General features: G+C 40.4%; 1 protein-coding gene across 1 annotated transcript; it reads left to right on the top strand.

The window, feature by feature from the left end:
- Positions 1-904: 904 nt before the first annotated feature.
- LOC147306051 (translocating chain-associated membrane protein 1-like 1) lies at positions 905-11,645 on the top strand. Its single transcript, XM_086277526.1, has 11 exons — positions 905-1,318; positions 2,108-2,168; positions 3,336-3,454; positions 4,225-4,341; positions 4,425-4,483; positions 5,728-5,812; positions 6,449-6,519; positions 7,081-7,185; positions 7,274-7,417; positions 7,504-7,664; positions 7,780-11,645. The coding sequence occupies exons 1-11, from the start codon at positions 1,199-1,201 to the stop codon at positions 7,851-7,853; spliced, it is 1,116 nt and encodes a 371-aa protein (XP_086133652.1). The 5' UTR covers positions 905-1,198; the 3' UTR covers positions 7,854-11,645.
- Positions 11,646-14,495: the final 2,850 nt, after the last annotated feature.

The following is a 14,495-nucleotide window of genomic DNA, read 5'->3' on the forward strand; positions in this document are numbered from 1 at the left end:
GTTATAGGACACAATTTAGGTCAGCATATAGGAAATGTGTCTGCTGTATCTGTGACTAGCAGTCATTTGAAGGTGTGCAGAGGTTTTAACTCAGCAGATTGTTTCATATGTTAAAGATGCAAATGCAGAATGAGATGCTTTTTACTTGGGGTTCCACAGCATCACAATAATTCGGATTTCTTTAAATATAATGTTAGGCACATAACAATAAAAAAAATCCCCCTGTGACTCTGAGTTCCAAGCATGATTGAGACAGAGTTGAATGCTTGAAAGAGATTGAATATAATTGATTGTATATGATTACATGATTCAAAAGTAAGTATCCAGCTCCGTTTGAAACTGCATACACATATTGAGAGAGTAGGATGACATGGTATGCATCCCTATTGAAACTCGAAGATGATAGCTTTAACGCTTACTGCAAAACAAAAGTGTACAAAAATCATCACAAACCATAAAGCACACTGTTGCTTCCACTTATGCCCTCAAGAAGTTAGAAATATGCATTTAATCCCTATCCTGCATAATTTGTACCTATTTATTTTGTCAGATAACCCGACAACGTGCCCCACACAATGACTGTGTGAAAGTTTTCTGCAACCATTTGTCAAATTGTCCACAGGAACATATTCCTTGGCCTACTTTGACTTAAAAAAAAATCTAGTCACACCCCCTGCTGGCTTCCGGGAGTGTAACTAGTCATCACCAGCTGCTATTTTGGTAGACAGTATAATTTTCAAACACGCCAATCATTTAAAATAACAGTAAGTCTTTAATGCATCACCATACGTGGTGATTTAGCATCTCTCTGCCTGCATTTCCTGAAACCTGGAGCGCGCTTACGTGGGGAACGTGAAGGCACCACGGGCCCGGGTTCTCCTTCTACGTCAATGACACTGGGCGGTTCATGAATGGGGTTTCGAAGTGGGAGGGCCCGTCATCTGACTTCAGCGGGCAGCAGGAATAAAGTGGGTGTTGTGCTGTGGTGTTTGGCTCGGTGCGATGCGTCTTCATGTCTGCTACTAAACACACGAGCAGCGGTTCACTGTGCTTGCGGACTACGGCGGAGGGATCGTCCCAGAGCAGAGCGAGCGAGCATCCGTCTGTTGAGGCCAGCAGCAGTGCAGCAGGGGAAGCTAGCTCCAACCCCGCTTAGACTCAGTGACAGCAGCCCGGAGCCAGGCAGAGTCGGTGAGCCATGGGTTTCCGCAAGAAGAACAAGAGCCCACCGGTGCTGAGCCACGAGTTTGTGATCCAGAATCACGCCGATATGGTGTCGTGCCTGGCCATGATCATCCTCCTTGGCCTGATGTTTGAGGTACAGTGTGACTGGACGAGCTGTTGTACTTAGTCGATTTATGTTAGCTGATGCTAACTCTCGCTAGCTGGGATGACAGCAGCACTCCAGTGACAGGGCGCTAGCGTGTCTTTCTCCTTACCTTCTCATGTGTCTAACTGATTGCCAAAGAAGATGGTAAGGAGGCCCATTGGCACAGCTAACAGGTCATCTTACCACCACTCTAGACTAATGCACTTCCTCTCTCTGGCTTTTGACAACAGGATGGTCAGGAAATATCTGCCTGCGTGCCACACATTTGATTACCAGCCTTTTGATTCGCCACAGCTGACTAGTACCTAGCCATATTTGAAAGGACTAAGATGGATTTCCTTCATCAAACATGTCCACACCCAAACCCTGCTTCCAGACGGGAAATGTCTCTCCACTTTCCAAATCAACTTTTTTTTTTAATACTCTGTGTGAATATATTGAATTTTATGATTTATTAATTAAAAACATCTTAGCTGAATTTCCCTGATGCACCTATACTGAGTCATTGTGCCAGTGGTGGTGAAGACCCCTGGGAGCCCCTGCAGGCAGCTCCTGGAGGTCTCTAGACCCCAATTATGAGAATAAGTGGAATTCCACATGCTGTAGCTGCTCTGCAGCACTCACTCCTCACATTTCTTCATTTTTCACTGCTGATAACAAAACTGTGAGCTAGATGCATTGGTGCGATTCAGTTGTGAACCTCTGATTGAGGTAAAGTTTACTGCATTGCATCCCAATGAATTCATCAATAATCAAAGTGTTTTCTTGTCATTACAGGTCACAGCAAAGTTTGCCATCATGTTCATCACAGTTCAGTACAACGTAACTCAAGTTCTTGGTGAGCCTATATTATTCTGTCTATTATTGCACCCTTTCACTGTTCTGAGGCCTGTGCTACAAAGTGAGTTCAACATACCCAGGATACATTTCTGTTATCTGGGTTAACTCAGCTTAACGCTGGAAGCCAGGCTAAGCAGTCCCACAAAGCTAGTTATCAACTCTCTAAGTTAACCCAGGGTTTCCCCTGCACAGTCACACGTTGGCAGCATCTGACCAATCACAGCTGTTTATAAGTGTTCTGGCAAAAACTTTTATTTATTTACACTCTAAAGAAAGATGAAACTAGAGGTTGAACACAAAATGCACACTGGGGGGGAAAAAAAACAGCAGTGTGTGAGAAGAAAAGCGCTGTAGACTCACATTGTAAAAGTGTGTTATCAGCACTTTGGTCAGTAAAACTAGAAAGCAGCTGCGCTATTAATAAAGTTTGGCCCATTCAAAGCCAGGAAAGAAAGCTGGAATAACGACTGTATAATTTAACACGCGTATCAATATAACAGCTCTGTCATTAAGACAGGTAAGAACCCGATGGATTATAATTGAGTATTTTGTTAAAAATGATGTTTAAAAGAGAGTTTTAGTTTTGTTCTTTCAGCTGTGGCCTTGATGGTGTTTAACAGTCTGCGTGTAATGAATACATTTGAATTCTGTTTTTAGATTTTTGCTTAGGCAACGTGCAAATTTGGTATCAGTTCTTTTCCATTTTAGGATCTTATGTTGATGCTTATAGAACAATGAAATTGTTTTACTTTTTTTGACACCAATGAGCAAAAAAAAATTACCTCTGAGAGCAGAAACTGATGCGCTTCAGGGAAACACAAAGACTTCAGATGCTGTTAAAAAAACTTTAGACTCTCCTGCTATCTGAGCACATAGGTCAAAGGCGTCTTCCAGGAACAGAGTCAGTACATTCTGGAGAATTCATTAGTCAGTAGGTGGTGATTTCATACCTGTTGATCTCTAAACTGAAACTTGACCTGCTCCATAACAGGTTAGCTTCATAGCTGGTTCACTTCCCGGTAAGAAGTGTTCCACCTGTGTGGTACTGAAAAACCAGGGTTAAGCCTGAAATTACCTGAATAAAATGAAACACTGCTTTGTAGGTTTTAAGTGCTTCACCTTATTTATGTTTTTTCTTGTTTTTCTTTTCTTGTCCTCTTTGCAGATGAGAAAAGCGACCCAGTCAACCTTTACCAGTATGGCCCTAAAGACGTGGCCACTGTGTTTTTTTACCTTCTTATTGCAGTCATCCTTCATGCCTTGATACAAGAATATATTCTCGACGTGAGTACATCGGCTTGATGCCTGACCTTTTTTCTCCCTCTTTTAAAACGGGCTTGTTTTTGATGTCGTAAATAAAACCAGAACTGTGCTTAACAATAACTCGGTCTCCCCTTTAACAGCTTGTGTACATGCCCTTTTAAAGCAAATCACAATGGCGGAAGGAACCCGTGCGTACAGTACTTTACAATGGTCTTTAGAGTTTCATTTCAAAAGGATCAACGTAGCAGAGTCTCCACTGCCACATGTGTCGCCTCCGTTATGTCCCTATTCTTTTTGTTGGTGATCAAATTCCATCCTTCCGTCCTTGCTTGTGCGTTCATTAAAGCACAGTGACTGAAACAACGCTCATGTTTCTCCTGACAGCTTATGGCTTTGATAATCGTTCTCAGCAGGAGAAAAGAATGTTGTTAGATGTATTTTTACCTCAAAATCTCTTTTGGACAACATGTAACAGATATAACAGAAGGGTAAATTTTTCTGGTCCTTTACTCTTAAAGGATAGAATCGCAATTTTCATACCTCTTAAAACAATAGCCCATGATTTTTAAACGGGTTTTAAAATCACAGAGTTTCTCCAGTTCATCCTGACTGTCAGCAGAACCACTCCTAATGCTCTTAAAGTTTATGAAGCAGGGACTTTGTCACCCCACTCTGACTCCTGTCTTTACCAGGTAGAGTTAAAAAGTGTCAGCCCAATTTTGTTTTTTAATTTAACACTTAGGTCTGTGGCATTGTGTTCATTAGGTTGTCTGTTTTTACTTTTATTTCAGAAAATGAACAGGAGGTTGCACCTGTCAAAAACCAAGCACAGCAAGTTCAATGAGTCCGGGCAGCTCGCAGCGTTCTATCTGTTCTCCTTCATCTGGGGCTGCAGCATCCTAACAGCGGTACCAGCATCAGAAACCAAGAGGTGCATTGTCTCAGCCTGCATTAGACCTCATCTCATGCAGTGTCTCTCTTTCTCACGCAGGAGGACTTTGCAACAAATCCTACTTTCTTATGGGAGGGTTACCCACATACTCGCATGGTGTAAGTAGTTATACACTCCTCCACATACTATAGACTCATTATTTAAAGCTGAATGATTAATCTAAAGAAGAACGTACCTTCATGAGATATTTTCATTGAGACTTTTCAGCCTTTTTGTTTTAATAATATGAAAAATTAATCAAGCATTGTACTTGTCTTATTCATCTTCCACAAGGAAGGTGGAGCATGAGGTGGACTGGCTCCACCTAAGAAAGGGTTGAAATGTAGATGAAATCCTAAATGGAAAACATCGCCACGAGTACTGGTTCACCATCAAAAGTGTAAGGTTGCAAATACGAGCGGCCAAATTGAATTTCCTGTAGGGTAGCTGGGCTTAGCCTTACAGCTAGGGTGAGGATCTCAGACATCTAGAGGAAGCTTAGAGTCCAACCACTCCTCCTCCTGACATCGAAAGGAGACAGTTGAGGTGGTTCGGGGATCTGGTTAGGATGCCTCCTGAGTGCCCCGTTGTACGTTTTCTGAACATGTTCAACTGGGAGGAAACCAGAACCTGCTCATTATCATTATCTGACTTTCAGTCATATGAAAAGGTTTTTATAGGGCTATATGCAGTCATGGGGAGAAAGTAAGTACACACTATGATCCAGAAGCTTGTAGAAGCACCTTTACCATAAATACTTACAGTAATATGGAGTTTTAACACATGCATTAACGTATAGCTGAATGTTCCAGACCAGCCAACTGTCCAAACATTTCTAGAGGTGTCCACGTTTGTGATAATAAGTTCATTTAAGTTTATTTGATTAGCATTATGTGATTGCTCCTTGCCCTCTTAATTCCTGCAGAAGCAGTAAGGTTATACTTGGTTAACTTTCCTTTCACATGACTGTATCACGTCTGGCTTGGGAACAACTTGGGTTCCCCCAGGAGGAAATGTGAGGAAGACAACATCATCATGCTCAAAATGCTGAATTTAACCTTTTTCTTCAAATGTTTTCCAATCCTGCTACTGAAGTCTTTGCTGTCTGTCTGTGTCCAACTGGTAAAACAGCAATTCACATGTGAGAGAAGCATTGGACTTGCATACATTTTTAAGGGCGTAGTTATAATTGTTCCTAATGGGTATAAAATGTGACAAACTCACAACTTATTACATTTCTCAGTTTTTCAGTCTGAGTTAGGGAATGTGATGTAATGCCTAATTAATTATCTGCGTGCCCTACTGCTGTTGACTCCGTGCTGAAAGGTTTTCTTGTCCTCTACACAACCTGTCCTTTGTTTAGTTTTCAGGTCAAGTTCTTCTACATTTGCCAAATTGCGTATTGGCTCCACGCACTTCCTGAGCTGTACTTTCAAAAAGTACGGAAGGTAAGGATGTCTTTCCCTTTTTTTTTCCCCCTTCTTCCTTTTTTTTTTTTTTTTTCCTTCCTAAAACTGATCGAATTCCAATAAAAATACATTTTGATTTTATGAGTTGGGGATTTTTTAGCTGAGCTGAGTTCCAATAGCAGTTTCAAATTTTGATTTATCAGACCAGAAGACAGAGTTTTACATCGCCTCAGGCCCGATGAATGAAGCAGCATTTCTGACGCTTTATTTTAATTTGATTCACTGACTGGTTTTTCTGAAATTGTCCTGAGTCATGCAGTGATTTGCACCACAGAGACATGTTTGCTATTAATGCAGTGCTCTTTCAAATCTCTGCGTTCTGTTTTATGTGTTTTATTAAGGGTTACATACTTTAAAGATCACTTGCTTGACAAATTTCTCATTGCCCTTCACAAAGCATATGTTGTAATCCTTATATATATATATATATATATATATATATATATATATATATATATATATATATATATATATATATATATATATATATATATATATATATATATATATATATATATATATATATATATATATATATATATATATAAAAATAACTGTTTGCTTTATGGTTATCTGCTGATGCTAACAAACTCTCATCTGTTTTATTGTTTACAGGAAGACATCCCGCGCCAGCTTTATTACATTTGCCTTTATGTTGTCCACATCACCGGTGCCTATGTCTTAAAGTGAGTGCAATAACAGTTTTATCCCGAGGAAGAAATATAGAAGAAGCATGCATGTTACTCACAAAGGTCAACCAGTTAATTAATTATCAGTTAGTTCTTTATTTGCGGTTGCACTCGAGTGCATAACAGTAAAATTAGTACATTATTATCCAATCCATTAACTTCCTATCTTACAGTGATCCACTGCTCTGTGTCACATAGTTTTTTAAGTTCTTTGAGTTACGTACTGTGCATAGTTGTTCAGTTATCAACCTTTACACTCAGCCATAGTATTTTCTCTGATCATTTTTACACTTTTATTCTTCACCCCTGCAAAGGGGATTGCAGTCACAAGGTTTAATATTTTAAAGAGATCTTTTAAACTGCAGTCTTTTCACTTTGTTCATCTCCTTCAAAACTATTGATCCAAAAATAAAGTAATATGAGGAACTGATGAAAAAGGCATGTTCTTATAGAAAGCTATGTAGGTGCTATCTGTAGGTGACTTTTTTTTTTTTTTTTTAATCATACCCTCATTACTGTCATTGCTCTGCTGCCCTTCTCTGTGTCCTGCCCATACAGCCTTCACCGACTGGGCCTCGTGTTGCTGGTCCCTCACTACCTGGTGGAGCTTCTGTTCCATGCTTCACGCCTCTTCTACTTCAGTGATGAGAACAAGCAAAAAGGGTATGGCTTCTGTGCTGAATTTAGGATTTACTACTTTGTGGGTGGTAACGACCTAATGCCTATTTTTTCTTTTTTTTTTTCTTTGCAGTTTTACTCTGTGGGCGCTACTTTTTGTCATCGCCCGCCTCCTCACCCTCACACTCTCGGTTCTGACATTCGGTTTTGGCCTGCCCCGAACAGAAAACCAGGGCTTTTCCCTAGCTGAAGGCAACTTCAATGTGCTCACCATAAGGTAGGCCCAGCTGGGATCTGAAGCGTATTGCACCTAGCCAAAATACAGACGGCAATAAACTTAAATTAACAACATCTGCCCCTCAGGATGACTTGTCTGGCAGCTATCTGCCTGACACAGGCCTGGATGATGTGGAAATTCATTAATTTCCAGTTGAAGAAGTGGCGAGAGCACAGCCAGAACCAAGCCTCAAAGAAGAAGGCGGCCAGCCCAAAGAGCAAGCCTCACAAAAGGGAACTCACAAGGGGTGAGTGTGCACTCTTTATTGTTGGGATTCTTTACTGCTCTGTGATGGTCGCTGATGAATATGCCAGTGTGAAATCAAATTGACCGGGACTCTTTCACTTACTTCGTCTTGTTAGGTGGAGCTGCCAATGGAGTTGTCAAATCTGAAGATAAAACCTCACCACGGGCAAGGAAAGCTAAAGCCTCATAGAGCTTCACAGAGGAGGAGGAGAATGAGTGAGGGAGTTCTGACAATGTGACACTTTGTCTTTACACAGCTTAAAATTATGTGTACTACTCCCCAAAACAAATGTTTAAGCACGCTAGGAAACCTTACATGACTGTCCCTTTTGGGGGGCTGAGACTCCTTTCCAACAAAGTTCAGTGTTACTGTCTGCTAGAAGTGTTTATTATTCATTTGGGTTTGCCGGAGATGTTGACAGGGCAGTTGTGGTTTTGATGCTTTAACAGGATGGATTTAGCTAATCAAGTGTCCTTTTGTGTAACACTAAGATCGCTTGTCGGGTACTTTAAACTGAGTTGCTCTTTGGTAATTTGACACCGAATCAAGTTAACGTCACAGTACCTTAAAAAGCCACCCACTTCAGGGCAACTTAATATAAAGTATTAGCGTACACATCAGCTGTACAGGGTGTCAGTTAGAGTTTGGGCCGTTATTCCGTTTGGGGGGGAAAAACACAGGCTATGGCTCGTGTTCCAAAATGTAAAGCCTTTCTTGCTCTACGAGAGAGAGTCTTTCATAATCTGCCGTTGTCAGGAAAAATCTCTTAAATTATTCACTCCAAAGGAATGTTTGTGCTATTTCCATATTTAGCGTAGCTGCAGTGAGAAAGGTGAAACTTGTACTTAACTCCTTGCCATCATTTAACAGCACCTGCCATTGAAATCCAACACGTTGCAGGATTGAGGCACTGTTATATTTTAGACTGCTTTTATCACTACCCTGGTGATCGGCCTGTTGAGCCCTTTTCAGACATGGGTGATGTAACCTCGCTGGCTTCATCGGTCTGTTTAAGTGATGGCGTTCTGTCGTTCAAACAGGGGTCACTTTTCTGTTGGCGTTTCTCACGGTACGATGGATTGGGAATATGGAAAAATGCAACACAGAGCATTGTTATAATCCTAATCTTATTGCAGATTACAAATGGATTTGGTGAGCTAAAATGTCACCTGTATTCATGTTTTATTCATATTCATGCTGTTGGGATGTTTTTGGGCTGCAGCAGCTCACAAACATGTCTATGTCCCTATGCGATTACATTTAGACTGGTGTTTGAAGTGTGATGGGTAAATGTTATTGGCTTGACTTTTACAGAAATGTCACCAGGAAGCCAACATGGTCCAACATGTCTGAAATGGGCTTTTACAGCTGTTCTTCCAGGTGAACTGACTTACCAAGAGGAAGCTGCACTGTAACCTGTGATGCCGCCACCGTATGCATTCAGTTAAATCTTTACAATGGCATGACTGGAAGTTAGAAGGGGAAAAAGAACAACAATTTGAGGCTGCACTTATGTCTTTTTATATGGTAATGTATGCATGACGGTTTAAGGCTAAAGACTTTAATGGCTAGTTCTTACCTGTGCTGTTAAGTTTGCATTTCTCTCTCACTCTCACACACACAACACACACACACACACACACAAGCATTCAGTGGCCTTTTTACAACTGCTGCAAGAGGTTTGAGTTATTTATTTTTGTCATAAGCTACAGATACTTATTATTTTATATGCTTTGAAAAGCTATAACCAGCAAACACTGCGGTACATAGCAAAACTGCATTTAGTTAATCCAAACAATACAATCTTTCTTCAAGTGTCCTTATAATGTTGGTGGTTTATATCACTGCTTGTGTTCTGTTGTGTTTGCCTTTCTCTCTTTACTTTTGTTTGTTTGTGTTCTTGGGCATCAGGGGACAAGCGTTTCACCACTTACACCATAAGTTGCATCCGAGAGCAATGGGAGGCATGTTTGTGAGTTTGTATGCTTGTGCACTTACTCGTGTGCGTGCAATATTGTTTTGCCTACTGTGTATGTTTGTGAATTAACAGGGCCTGAATGATGTTGATGCTGATGATGGTCTCAGAGCATGAAATTTGACAATCTGTTCATTGATTCCTGCCCTTTGGTTGTATTTTCACAGTAATATCCTGTTCTTTGATTCTCTTTGGGTCTTTCTCGGTTCCCGGCACCCTTCTGTGTGCGAAAACACCGAGCTGTGGGTTAGGTGTATGTTCTGTAGGCTTTCGGTTACTAAATGCTTATGTGTTTAATGTCTCCGCCTCTCAGATGTTCTATCCTGTGTGAGAGAGATTCTCTGATTGCCAAATGCGGCACATTTTTTTGTCCTCCTTTCTTCACCTTTTCAGTGATCCTGACATTGCTACGGAGCACATGTATTGTATTGCCGGTCAAACTCTTTCCTCTTATGGACCAAGTCCTGCTCTACTACTCAACCACTGTGCATGCGAAGCTCTGTACAGAAAAGACTGTCTGCACACAGCTGGAGTCTGGAGTCTTAGTCTAGAGCAGGGAGGAGGTGAAGATGCCATTCATTTCGCACTCCCTTTAGCACTCCTTAGTGGGACTTGGGCTGTCTTTTAAAGCCTGTAGTCTGTGTATAGCAGTGTCAAAGGAGGGAAGGAAGAGCGGAGGACTTATGTACCAGCCTGTTATTAAACTGTCTCAGATGTAAAAGATACAAAAAAAAAACTGACTTAACCCTACACTGTACTAATGTATGTATCAGATTTTTAAGCTATTTTTATAGAGGGGAAACTGTTGAAATTCACTGTTCAGTACACACGTAAATATTTGATTTGCATCTATGTTATGAATTGTTTTTGTTTGTTTTTATATACTAAAGAACTGTTTGCTGAACTGTTAGTGTGGGTATACATAGTGATATGAGTGTAAATTTTACTTAGCCTAATGGTTTATATAACTTCATGGCCTTACTAGAGCAAAGTGAACTCGGTTGTATAACACTACGCTGCAGAAATGCATTGCAGCTTTCACAACATGCATATTTAACACTGTCATAATGTCATCCACACGTTAGGATTTTTTTCTTTTCTCCATTTTGTTTGTGTCATTCTGACAGGTAAGAGGCCTGTTTTTAAAGCTAGCAGTGCAGAGTGAAAGCATCTGTGGCCTTTTCTTGCTCATCAGATGTCTCACTGTGCAACAATCAGGCCCTGAATCATGAGCCACACCGCAGTTGAAGGCTCCTTCGCTTTGCGACATAATAGCTTGTATAATCCCACGGAAATAAGCTGCTTTTTTTTTTTTTTTTTTTTTTTGCATCATTGTGCAAAAAATGAATTATGGACCATAACACTGCTCACTTAAGGCTGTTTCTGCATTGATTCTGTTTGGTGAATTATAAATTGGACTTAAAAATCTGTGCATTTTGCCATTGTTGAAAATCAAGACTACAATGTAAAGCTGTATGAATAGCCTCTAGGTGGCAACCATCATTAATGCATTTGGACATGAAATCGCTTTTAAGAGGGGAAAAAGAAAGAAAGAAAACGGGGGAAAAACCTACAAAGAAAAGCCACACGATGTTTATTGTATTTTACTCATTTTGCATTGTCCTTATTTGTTTTTCTTTTGCTGCTTATTTATAGATGTTGCAATTTTTTTTTCTTTTAAAATATGTTATCAGCTTTGATGGTATATATTTATGCAAATTCTTGTGAGTTCTGATCATTTTTCTTGCCACTTTTTTTTAATTTTTTTTTTAAATTTCATGTTTTCAATAAAGCTCCTGTTTAAAAAAACAAACAACTTTTTTTTGACATCCCGCCTGCAGGTTAAATAGTAGACCTGTCTCCATGGAAACCTTATGAAAAAGACATGCAAACTATACTGCCGTTTTAAAGTGCCCTATAAATTATGAGCGCTACAGATAATTATCCTTATCAGAGGTGAAACAGCAAAGGAAAATGTCCTTCATAGAGCAATGATAGTGCACTTTCATTATCTCACCTCCTGCTCATTACATCTTTCCACCTATTGCACTTAAGGATATATTTGTGGGCCTGTTTAAAATTAAACCTTTTTAATTCACACTATCCGTTGGGGACGGTGTCAGCAGATATGAGGAAATATTGACCAAATCGTACTCCTTGGCTAATTACCACAAGGGGGCAATGCTGAGCTTTTAGCCCGAGGGACAGGAACGGTCTGCTGGGATGTGGCTGCACACAGACCTGCATTAATAAATCACCAGTAAGAATAAGAAGGACAGACACAGGCTTCTCACACAATATGTACTACAAACCATTTAAGTCAGACTTTGATGGAATCAAACCGCAGATCGCACATTTGTTTATCCAAACAGCTCATGTTTTGCATGTCCACCACTACACGGTCAATTAATATTTACATCCATGGTTGGTAAAGAATGAGCATGACACGGGAAAGAGACACCTGCAGCTCACTGCTAATGTGTTGTGTTGTGTCAGACTAATGGGTTTTCTCTGGACAATCAGACAGCATGATGGATCAGTGGGAACCAGAGAGGTAGTGCTGGAGCTCTGCAGGGTCAGCACAAGGACAGGAGTTCACTCACATGCTCCCCATCATGCACATACGCACACTGATGGCTGTATCTCCAGCACAAATACATGACCTGAACTTTCTGAGGTTGTGCTTTAAAAGCAGACTTGCAGAAAGAGTCCAGCTGTAAGGTCCAGCTAAGACGAGGAATAAAAATCACTATCCCCCTCTTTTTTTTATTTCCTTCCCTTCACCCAATGAGGTTAAATCTGTCACTGAATCGTCAGTATTATGTGTAATTTCCATATAAATTAGCTTCATTAAAATGGGAGTACTTTCTTATTTAACGAAGCTCATTTGAAATTCTGTATTTAATAAGACATGTAATCCCAGACTTGCAGACTAATTGCCAACAATTAGCAGGACAGGAGCATGTGTGTGTGTGTGTGTGCACGTGTGTGTGTGGGGTAATCTCTTGCAAGCATTGTGTTCCTTCAGTGTTGTTTTCATTGATTGTCTAAAATGAGCAAAATTGGGCAGCAGCTGCTCTACCAGTTCGGTTTTGCTCGGTGGAGATCTAAGAAACTCATGACCTCATTGTTACTTGTGGGTGAGGTGAGTAAACGAGCATATGTAGACCGATGAAGGACAGAATGTAGATGGGGTGGAAACATCTGGAGGGATCTGAGAGGTAGGAATGTAAAGCAAATGGGAGCAGAGACAGAACTGTAAGGGGGAAAGAGATCAGTGCTATGATTTTCAGTACAGTGGCCATTCGAGGGACCAAATACAAGTTTGAGAATTGTCCTAGATTTTCCAGATGAGCCGAGGAAAAGTGAAACAAACAGTTTATTTCTAATAAGCTTGAAAGTCAGTCACCTTTATTCCTCAGCACAGCCAGAACTGTCTTTGCCAAGCTTGCTTGTAATTTCTTTAAGTTGTCTTCAGGAACAGTTCTCCAGGCTTCTTGAAGGACATTAAATGTTGACTGCCTTTTGTTCCCTATTTGTCAGCACGATCTCAGACTGCATCAGTAATGTTGAGGTCTGAGCTCTGGGAAGGCCAATCCATGATTGATCATGTTCCATTGTGTTTTTCTATCTAGGTGTGCTTTTGCTGCATTGACAGTATGTTTGGGATCTATTGTCCTAACTATTGCCACTAATTTTCAGTCCAGTTCTTGTGTATTTTGGCATCAGCCTCCTTATTTCCCTTCCTTAAAAATGGCTTCTTGACAGCTGCCCTTCCACTGAGCCCATTTCTGATGGGGCACAGATGGATAAACTAAAAGGCCTGAAGCATCTCTCTGGTCCTGTGTGAGGTCTTTGCTGTGTTTTCCCCAACCTATCATGGAAATTACTTTCAGATACTTTTCATCTGCTATAGATAGTTTTTTCTGTGCCTGCTATCTTTTCTTTTATCCTGAGTTTATTCAGTTTTTCCAATATTTTATGGACACACTGCACACCATGCTGAAATATGTCAAGCTTTCAGCCAATGCCTCTTTGGGAATCAAATGATTGCAGCAAGAATGCTATTTTATTTGTCTCAAACTGTGTTGTCTTTATTGTTTTTGTAGGTCTAACTAAAGAAATGGGAACAAAAAAAAATAGCCCATCCATACATCCATTTTCTACTGCTTATCCAGATTTAGAGAAGCACTTTCTTCACCCTGGCCACTTCTTCCAGCTCTTCCAGGTGGGCGCTGATTCGTTTACAATTCACCCAAGACATGTAATCTCTCCAGCAAGTCCTTGGTCTGTCTTGGGGCCTCCTAGGACATCCCCAAAATACCTCACCTGGGAGGAGTCCAGGAGACATCCTTGTCAGATGCCCGAAACACCTCAACTGGCTGTGTTCAAAAAAAGCAGCCTATGTCCAAAGGAAAACTTTGAAAGACCTTCAGAAAGTCCAGAAAAATATTCCTCAAGCCTGCAAAATTAGAATAAAGTGTAACTCTTTGAAGGCAAAAGATGAAGAAATGAACGGTGGCTCAAGATTTTGCACAGTACTGTTTATTTTCATGCAAAGACTCTTTGTCCAACATGAGCAGCTATTAAGTGTATGTTTGTGTATTTTATGTGTGACAGTGTCTGTTGTTGCTTTAATCAGGCGAGTCTGTTTAGAAGAAATAATGATTTAGTGAAAGCCTTCTTAATGTGAAATTGAAATGCAGAAAGCCAAACAAAACCACAAAAACATTAAAGAGCTATAAGTCTAAACATTACTGCTTGTGTAGAGAAGTTAATTAATGGCAAAAATGAGGGAAAGGGAGTGGAAGAAATTACTTGTACATGGAAATCAGTTATCAAGTGAAGATCTGAAG

The sequence above is a fragment of the Aulonocara sp. 'chitande type north' Nkhata Bay genome, linkage group LG20 (genome assembly GCF_057382095.1).
Source record: "Aulonocara sp. 'chitande type north' Nkhata Bay isolate Kocher_YH1m ecotype deep benthic linkage group LG20, A_spYH_male_GT1.1, whole genome shotgun sequence".
Classification (NCBI taxonomy): domain Eukaryota; kingdom Metazoa; phylum Chordata; class Actinopteri; order Cichliformes; family Cichlidae; genus Aulonocara; species Aulonocara sp. 'chitande type north' Nkhata Bay.

What these genes read in the sequence shown, in the direction of transcription:
- LOC147306051 (XM_086277526.1), top strand. Translation starts at nt 1,199, where the DNA reads ATGGGTTTCCGCAAGAAGAACAAGAGCCCACCGGTGCTGAGCCACGAG. An exon ending in TACAAGAATATATTCTCGAC is followed by an intron (nt 3,455 to 4,224) that starts GTGAGTACATCG and finishes CTTTTATTTCAG; the next exon opens with AAAATGAACAGGAGGTTGCA. An exon ending in GATGAGAACAAGCAAAAAGG is followed by an intron (nt 7,186 to 7,273) that starts GTATGGCTTCTG and finishes TTTTCTTTGCAG; the next exon opens with TTTTACTCTGTGGGCGCTAC.